The sequence below is a fragment of the Centrocercus urophasianus genome, unplaced genomic scaffold (assembly GCF_019232065.1).
Source record: "Centrocercus urophasianus isolate 14NV4802_14NV808 unplaced genomic scaffold, USGS_Curo_1.0 seq_24, whole genome shotgun sequence".
Lineage (NCBI taxonomy): Eukaryota > Metazoa > Chordata > Aves > Galliformes > Phasianidae > Centrocercus > Centrocercus urophasianus.
Window position 1 is genome coordinate 1,144,532 of NW_024884800.1, and position 8,680 is coordinate 1,153,211.

At 52.8% G+C, this 8,680-nt stretch overlaps 2 protein-coding genes across 4 annotated transcripts in view; both read left to right on the top strand.

The window, feature by feature from the left end:
* The first annotated feature begins 1,184 nt into the window (after positions 1 to 1,184).
* On the top strand, positions 1,185 to 5,530 carry IGBP1 (immunoglobulin binding protein 1). Its single transcript, XM_042825017.1, is given in 7 exon segments — positions 1,185 to 1,242; positions 1,245 to 1,452; positions 1,525 to 1,809; positions 3,127 to 3,322; positions 4,300 to 4,385; positions 4,697 to 4,809; positions 5,004 to 5,530. Coding segments are annotated over 7 exon segments (1,080 nt in total). The 5' UTR covers positions 1,185 to 1,199; the 3' UTR covers positions 5,153 to 5,530.
* A 1,532-nt stretch (positions 5,531 to 7,062) lies between these two features.
* LOC122163638 (diacylglycerol O-acyltransferase 2-like) overlaps positions 7,063 to 8,680 on the top strand; it is a 4,015-nt gene continuing 2,397 nt past the window's right edge. The window contains exons 1-3 of one of the 3 annotated variants that reach the window (XM_042825014.1): positions 7,069 to 7,204; positions 8,331 to 8,459; positions 8,523 to 8,630. In XM_042825014.1, coding sequence (XP_042680948.1) covers positions 7,165 to 7,204; positions 8,331 to 8,459; positions 8,523 to 8,630 — 277 coding nt within the window. In that variant the 5' untranslated portion in view covers positions 7,069 to 7,164. Of the gene's footprint in view, positions 7,205 to 8,330; positions 8,460 to 8,522; positions 8,631 to 8,680 lie in introns of all 3 variants that reach the window. The other 2 variants (XM_042825015.1, XM_042825016.1) reach the window with 2 other exon arrangements.

Below are 8,680 nucleotides of genomic sequence, written 5' to 3' on the forward strand. Positions count from 1 at the left end.
CAAATAGAGCAAATCATAAACTGACTCATCTGTGGAAACTGAGTGCTTCCAGCCTGCCCTGAATTATTGTCACATCATATAAATTGTTCACATCTAGGTCAGTGACTTGTATCATGTTTCTATGTTTGTAAAAGTGTAGCTTTAACCCTTACCCATCTTATGCCTGTTTTAATTTCAGGGGTACATAAGGGAAGAAAAGAAACACGTGGAGAAGAAATGGCAGTAGGCACTGCACCTGAACAGCAAAACACAGCACTATGCTGCCAGGTGTCCAGGATGCTGTGTCACATTCCAGACCCGGGCAGTGCAGCGATGGCTGCGTGCAGAACAAGCGCACAGTGCAGCCCAGCCTTGACATCAAGGTGCCATCAAGGCTCTTCCAGGAGCAGGACGGGCCACGTGAAGCACCCGTCCGTGCCTGGGGCAGGGCGTGCTGACTTTCTGACCATGCGTTTCCGCAGTAGCGGTGATTTGGGGGCCCCTGGAGGGACCCACGGCAGTGCCTGGTGTGTGGGTGTCACGGCGATGGCTTGGCTCCCTCTGGTGCAGCGGCACGAGCAAAACACAGCTGGCTGCACCCAGCCGAGGGAGCTGAGCCCTGCAGGGCTGCCGGCACGGGGTCCTCGGCACGGCGGCTCTTTATCCCGATCTCTGGTTGGTTTTACAGCGACTGTTCCCCATTCAGGAGCGAGCACTGCTCAGCTCCAGCTCGGCTCCTGCTGCACTGCGCTGTGAGGACGGACTCTGGCCTTCGGCTGTGCTTTTTATTTAATTAACAGAAATCGATGAAGATAACGGAAAGAGACTTGCGCCATTGAACAAAACCAGCAAACGACCATCTGCAGAGGAGGGGATATGGGAGCACTATTCAAACAAGAGGCAGCCGGAGGGGCTCGGTGCGATCCGGGTTGGATCTGTGCGAGCCCGGATCTGCGTCACTGCACGGCGCTCCGGGGCCAAGAAACGCAGAGCTGCCGCCACGTGTGGGTGAAACTGAGGCTGAGAGGTGCGCAGATCCAGATAGGTGCCTCCCTAACTGATTCGACCTCCGACTTGTTAACGCTCTGCTTTGCGTTCCCTCCGGCCTCGGTTCGGACCATCCTGTGACCGCACTTCTGCGCGCTCACGGCGGCCCGGCCCCGCCCTCACCAAGATGGCGGCGCCATTCTCACCAAGATGGCGGCTCCGCCCTCACCAAGATGGCTGAAGGGGCGTCGCCGCCGTTACCGGAAGCGGGCGGCAGGCTGTTCCTTCCCGGCCCAGCATGGCGGAGGCGCCGGGCGAAGGCCCGCGGCTGCCGGAGCTGCTGGAGACGGGCTGGCGGCTGCTGGAGGAGGTGGAGGCCAGCACCGAGCCGTCCTCCGGAGCCCCGTCCGTGCAGGCCAAGGTGCGGCGGGGGCTGGGCGCGCTGCAGCAGGCGGCCGCCATGGTGGAGGAGCTGCAGCTGTTCAGGTGAGGCGGCGGGGCCGCGGGGCAGGGGCCGCAGCGCCGGGCGGGCTGTGAGCCGATCCGTTGCCTTTGCAGCGAGAACGAGGAGCTGGAGGAGATCGCCTCGGCAGATCTGAAGTACCTGCTGGTGCCCGCGCTGCTGGGTGCGCTGACGCTGCGGCAGGTGGAGCCGAGCCGGCGGCGGGAGCACCTGGAGAGCGCCCGGAGGCACCTGTGCCGCTTCCTGGAGCTGTGCCGCTCCTACGGGCTGAGCGGAGCCCCGCCGCCCCCAGCCGCCCCTCGGGAGGACGGCGAGCCCGGCAGCGCCGCGCAGAGCAGCCTGCTGGCCATGGCCTCCAGCCGGCAGGCCAAGATCGAGAGGTGAGAGCCGCGGGATGGGCCTTGAGGGCTCAGCCTTGCCTGCACGGGCACTGCCTGCCTGTCCGTGTGCCTGTCCGTGTGCCTGTCCGTGTGCCTGTCCGTGTGCCTGTCCGTGTGCCTGTCCGTGTGCAGCACTGCGGCTCCTGCTGAGCTCCACCCCAGCTGGCCCCACCTCAGCAGATGGGAGGCGGCTGCCCCAAGCCCTGCTGTGAGCAGGTTCGTGCTTGACCTGCTTGGAGGACGAGCCATTGCTATTACAGCAACAGGGACAAAACTTCCCAGAGCTCTGTGTCATCATGCAGAGCTGTCCCATCCCAGTTGCCATTGTCAGTAGTTGACTAAAGGGAGCTCATCCTGCTGCAAACAAACCAGAGAGGGGCGGTTTGCTTTGCCTCCCTGCAGCACAGGGCTGGGCAGGCAGGTGCTCAACTTCTTAAGATGTGTTTTTCAGGGTTTTCTGTGGAGTGTTTTATAGAACAGCTCATAGTCTCTGTGTCCTTTCAGCTCCCATAGGCTGCTAATCTTCGATTCTTACTGTTCATTCTGGGGTGACGCTGTAACTGAAGGATTTACCCTGGAAGTGTGTTAGATAGGTAGTCCTCCTCCCTGCCCCCTGCTTCTCTTAACTAGGCCAAGAAAATCCAGAAAGCCAAAAGCATAGTAAAAAACTCATCTGCAGGCATATAACCATCTGAGACAGAAATTGGAAATGTGCTCAGTTGTCCTTTTAACCTCTGGCAAAGTCTAGTAAAAATCCATTGCAGTGCCCAAGTTGGAGTTGAGAGTAGGACAGAATGGGGAAAGTGGGTGGGGAGGATCTGGATGCTGCAGGTATGTGTATGGTCATGCATTTTCAAAGCCTTTGTAAGCACAGTGGAACTCTTCTGTAGTTTTCATCTGTCAGAAACTCACGCTGAGGTGAAGTTATGTCCTCATGCTTGGTGTTCTGCCTCTTACTTGTGCTTCTTTAGAGGTCACCAGGAAATGACAGCTGGTATGATCTGCTGCTATGTTCCTGAAAGTCACTGCTTTAGCTCTGTGGGACTGTTGGTCCTTTGCTGTATGAGTGGGTCCTGCTCTCACTGGTACATTCCTCAGCAATATGAGGCTCTTTATGAATAGCTGGGATTTATTTACCCTAGTGAGCAGTGATCAGAAACTGGCACTTCTGTGCAAAGCAATTCACGTGGGACAGGAAATAGCTCTCTAACTACATTTTATTCAAGTTCAAGAAATAGTTTATTTTGGAAGACACAGTGGGCTGTGCTGGAGAAAGTTTATTGGAATTAATTAATTATTCTTTTCTCTTCGAGCCAGATATAAGCAGAAAAAGGAACTGGAGAACAAGTTGGCCTCTCTGAGAACCTTTGTGGAGAGTGGGCAGGCAGATGAGGAGCAAATACGGGAGCTGTATCTACTGCAGGCCCGGAAATGGGTCAACATCAGCTTTGAGGAAATTGAGAGCATCGACCAGGAAATGGTCATCTTGAAGAGCAGGGATACAATGAAGCAGGTATGAAGTCTCTCTTGATCTGCAGATCCTGTGAACTCTGCATAGTGAGATCTCAGGATAAAAGCTGTTGTGGGTAAATGAACCATGGAGGAATTCATCAGAGTTTCCTAAATCTTGTTCTTTGGATTCTAGGTCAGAGTCTTAGCTCGTGCACAGCGTAAATGGATGGGGCTTGGTTTAATTCTGAATGGCCAGTGGTGCTGCCACATATCTTAGACAGTCATGGATTGTTAAATGCTGGAGCACTGAATATCAGAGCATAGCTGCTCTGCACACAGAGGCTTTTTTCCACTTGGCTGGGTTGTGCCAGATCTTTAACTCTAAAGAAGTAAATACATTTTTTAATTAAAACAAGACCTTCGTGGCTCTTATTTTTTTCAAGACTGCACTTCTGAGCCTACAGAAAATCCTGATGTTAGAGTAAAACATTCCATTCCGAGTGAGGAAAGCTGCTTAGGGACCTGCAAATCATGTGTAGGACAGTTTCTCCAGACTTCATGCTACTCACCTCAAATGTCTGTCTAGAATTAAAAAATCTGAGTGTACCATAGTCCAGCTTTGGCACAGCTGGTTTGTGCAATTCTGTATTGCAGAGCTCTGCTGTTCTGTAGTGCCCTGGGTGATATCTTCATGAATGATGAGCTTGATTGGCTTCATAATGTACTGTGTTTGATCCATGGAAAAAATAAGCTATATTTCATGCTTTGATCTGAGCTGATCTGGTTTAGCTCTGTTGACTTTCTGCTTTGATCAGAGTGAGTATAACAAAGGCACAAAGCGGAGTGATTTGTGGAAGCTCACAGATGGAGTTCATGATTTAAACTGGATTAATAGCTGAATTGTCTGACTTGGGATGTTGCACTGACAGCAGAGGCATTTATTTTCTACAAGACCCTTCGTAACTTGCTTGGGGTGGGAGGTAAAGAAGGGAACTCTTATCTACATGATTGTCTTATGACTCTTGTTGGCAATTTCAGTCCTCAGCACCGCCACACGGTCCTTCTCGGCAAGTCAGGACTCCATTGAAACCTTTCATTCTTACCCGGGATGCAGCTCAGGCTAAGTATGTTGGTTTTTGACTATTTAAACACAGTGTGATGCAGTGTTGTGTCTTCATGGTGAATCTAAGACACTTTTCCAAATGCAGGAGAGCAGTCATTGTCTTCAGGTAGCGTGTCACACCGAGATTGCATGTGTTGTATGGCGAGGGATGGGGGAACTTCTGATACGTTTCTTCCAGTCTCTAACTTCTTTTGTTGTCAGCATATTTCAGTGTCTCAGCTGTCAGTACAAGTTGGGGTGCAGAGCAGTTCCATGCACTGATGTTGGTTCAGTCGTGCAGAACGTTCCTTGACCGTCTCTCTCTTCCTGTAGAGTGTTTGGTGCTGGATATCCTGGCCTGCCAACTATGACTGTAAACGACTGGTATGATCAGAAGAGAAGGGAAGAAGCAGCGCGTGGTCAGACTGCACCTCAGAGGCCACCAAGTAAGGCAGAATGGATCCAAAATGGGAATAGAGAACTTGGTAGCTCTCTTGAGGGGAAGGGCGAATGGGAATGTATTCAGGATGTGAAACACCCGCTAGCTTTCTCCTTTGGGTTTGAGAATAAATGGTTGCTGGGCTGCTGTGTGGCAATTCCTGCTTTCTGTCTGGACCTCACTCTTGTTCTCGGCCTTTAGCAGACACGAATGACGAGGAGTCGCAGAAGGAGCAGCAGGAGAAAATAAAGGAGGAGGATGATGAGGAAGCTCTTCAAAAAGCTCGGGACTGGGATGACTGGAAAGATACACACCCAAGAGGCTATGGCAACCGGCAGAACATGGGCTGATGCTCCAGCAGCAGAGAGAGCAGGGCCTGGAAATCCTGTAAGAGTTGCCTATGTCTCGCAGATGTAGGAATGAATGCACTGTACATATGCAGAGTGTCCTTGGCTTCTCTGCGAGTCACTGGAATCAGAGGAGTGAGCGTGACAATTTGCTTTGGTTTACATGAAACGTCAGGCTGACAGCGTGCTTGTCCTGTGCAGTGACACCGGGGGCTCCTGGCAGCGGGCGCTGTGATGGGTCAGGCTGCCTCTGCCCTCCCAGTCAGAGGAAGTCCTTGAAAGAAAAGTACCTGAGTTTGGAAACCGCTCTTTGTATTGTTGGTGGATGTATTTATTTTTTCCTCTATATTTTAAACAAAATAAAATCTCTTGTGTTGCCTAGTTCTGCTTGTGAAAATCCGTTGCTTTTCATCCTGGTCTCTTCCAGGGCTTGTGTCAGCTGGACAGTTATTTTGGCCAGGGCTACTGTTGATCCCTTTCCACTGCCTCATCGCTCTGTTCCTCCCCAGGTGGGAGGTTTTTTGTGGGTTTTTTTGTATGTTAAGTAGATCAGGTGTTCTGAGGGCAACGTGTTGAAGTGCTGATACTACACATAGTACAAAAGCCTTAATATGAATGTTTGTCCTTTTGCTTTGTGTAACGTGGAGTCTGCATATGTATGGACAGTGTATGTCCTCAGGACCCTCTAATGGGGCATTGCCAAGGCCAGTGCTGGGACACAGCAGTGCCACATGCAGAGGAGTAATGCGTTGGTGGTCAGCATGCTCTGAAATATCCTTACAGAATAGCCCTGAAGGATCTGGGTTCCTCTAAAGCAAGCTAATGGGAGCTCTGGCCTTGCCAGCTGTGGGCCAGCAGCTGCCATTAAGTTGTTCTAAACCTGTTAAAAATGCAAAGTATGCTACAAATGTCAGGATTTATAAAAAAAAAAAAAAAAAAAAGTAGTACCTTTCCTGCTTGTGTGATAGCACGTTTCCCAGAGCAGTTTCAATCTTTTATTTGGCCTCAGCCGAGGCTTCATCAGCGGCTGCTCCCTCACCTTTAGGAACAATGGGATTTTAGAAGAATTCAACTCTTTTTTTTCTTCTTATGAGCATGATTCATGCAAGCTGGGCTGCACGATTGCTCAGATGCAATGTCAGCACCTCTTGGCAGCGTGTGCTGAGGAGCTGCAAGTAGTCTGCAATGGATGCAGCTCCCTCTTTTTCCAGGTTTTTTTTTTTCTATGACTTACCATATGAAATTGTGGATTTCTGTGCCTTCCAAAACTTTTTTTTTTGCTTTAACAACGTGTGCAATCTTGAATATGAATTAACTCCTTTCCTGTGTTGCTGTCAGCCTGCTGCTCCTGGTGAGTCCTGGAAAGACGTGGCTCCGCTGGATGACGTCCTGCAGGTTTTCTGTCCCTTCCACTGCCAGCCTGCAGCCCGCTCTCTGGGCTGCTTCCATGCTGCTTTTGTTTCCTCCTTTCTTCATGCATTTGGAAGGGAACCTTTCCCATTTTTATTTTGTTAAGTTGCACCCAGTCTTTTTGGTCTTCTACACCTGTCCTTTAGCAAGCAGGACTACATGCCAGCATGAAGGCTTCTTCCAGTGGAGGAAATCTGGATGCCAGGCACCACCCCGGCCATCCTCTTGGTTTGCTGAGGAGGGAACCACGTGGCTGTGGCTGACAACCAGCTCACCAAGCTGCATCTCACCCCACCGGGCATCAGGGTGAGATTTTCAGGTGCCTCTTGCATCGCACCAGCAGGGCAGGACGGCGGGTTGTGAAACACCTACAGTGCCATTCCTGGGGGGCAACGGCTGCCGGCGGTGACAAGGAGGAGTTGTCACTGTGTGACTGCTCCCAAGGAGCTCCAGCAGCCACCCTGGCCCTGCTCCTCTCCACACGTCCCCCTCGCATCGGCCGGGGCGGTCACCGAGGCCGGCTGAGCGATCAATCGCCGCCCAGGATTTCCAAACCTGCCTTTTAACCCGCTGAGCCGGGCTCCAAAGCAGAGCTTCCTGCCACCATGAAAACAATCATTGCGGCCTGTTCCCAAAATCTGAGTGGTAAGGAATATCCAAATGTTTGAATGGTTCCTAACGCTCCGGCGCTGTATGGGCTCGGGCAATTAGCGTTTGCTGTCACTTATTGTCTGTTTGCTTTAAGACTGCTCAGGGGAAAGGGAGGTGTTGGGAACAATTTGGGGTTAGCGGCACCAGAGGAAAACATAAAGTTGCTCAACAGGAATGGGATTTCTTAAGTTAATGCTGACCAGGCGTTAGGAAACGCTCCTCCTGTGAGATGCTGCAAAGTGATGCCAGTTCTGCTCTCATCTCCGCGCTGCCCGGAGCTGTGGACGCTGAGCTCCTCAGGGGAGGCTCCCACCACGACTGGGGAGCAGTGTGGGCACAGCACCGGGCATCGCCCATTGCTCCGCTGATGGTTTTCATTGTGCAGTCTGGAAACCAGCGGAGTGCTCGAGGGGCTGTAAAAAGAGCTAAAAAAAGCAACGTTGGGGTAGGCACAGATGGGCTGTGTGTCTTCGCTGGAAAAGTCAGCAGGCATTGGGAAAGCTGAGAGCCACGGGGCTGGAGGATTTCTGGGAATGTGGCATAGCAGGGGGGTGTTTGGAACGGGGACAGCGCTGAGAGGGAGAGGGGGCAGAATCCTTCTGCCAGGCTGGTTCCAGCACTCTGTTTTTCCCTATTGCTCCGTTCTTCCCAATTGCGCTGTTCCTGATTTGGTTTGAGGTGGGAAGAGGTGAGCTCCCCCCAGGACTGCTGCTGGTCCTCAATGGGCACAGCTCTATCCCCTCTTCCCCTGCACATCTCTCTCACTGCAGGTTTCAAGTTGTTTTCACAGCCCTGCTGCATCTCAGACCTTTGGACGATGGCTCAGGCCCGTTTTGGGGGAGGAGGGATGGGGCTACTTGTGGAGTTTGGATCCTGGCACTGTCTGGGGTGGTTAATGGTTCACCAGATCCAGCAGTGGGGAGCAGGGCCAGGCTGTCTCTTCAGGGACAACGGGGGCATCCACCCCTACTGCTGTCCTTGGCACTGCCGGGAGGGCAGACATCAAGCATCCCCAGCCCATCCACCCCACATCCCAGCACCAGCCAAACAGGGCCACTCCTAGCATGGCGGTGACTCTGTGGATGGGAACGCTGAGCCCACCGTGTCTGTGTCCCCACAGGCAGCCGTGCCAGCCTCCATGCTGCCCTGCGCACACTGCTGGCCGTGCCATGGCCCTCACAGAGGGATGTCCGTGCCTGGCTGCAGCTCCTCGCCGTGCTCCAGTGGGTGCTCAGCTTCCTGCTGCTGGGTGAGTGGGGCCATGGGGGCTGTAGGGCCGGGCGTGCGCTCACTCACCCACCTCATCCCACAGGCCCTGTCACCCTGGTGCTGCTCCTCTACCTGGTATTCACCCGCTTCTGGCCCATCTCTGCTCTCTACCTGGCCTGGGTCATCTTTGACTGGGACACACCAGAGAAAGGTGGGATGGGATGGGATGGGATGGGATGGGATGGGATGGGATGGGATGGG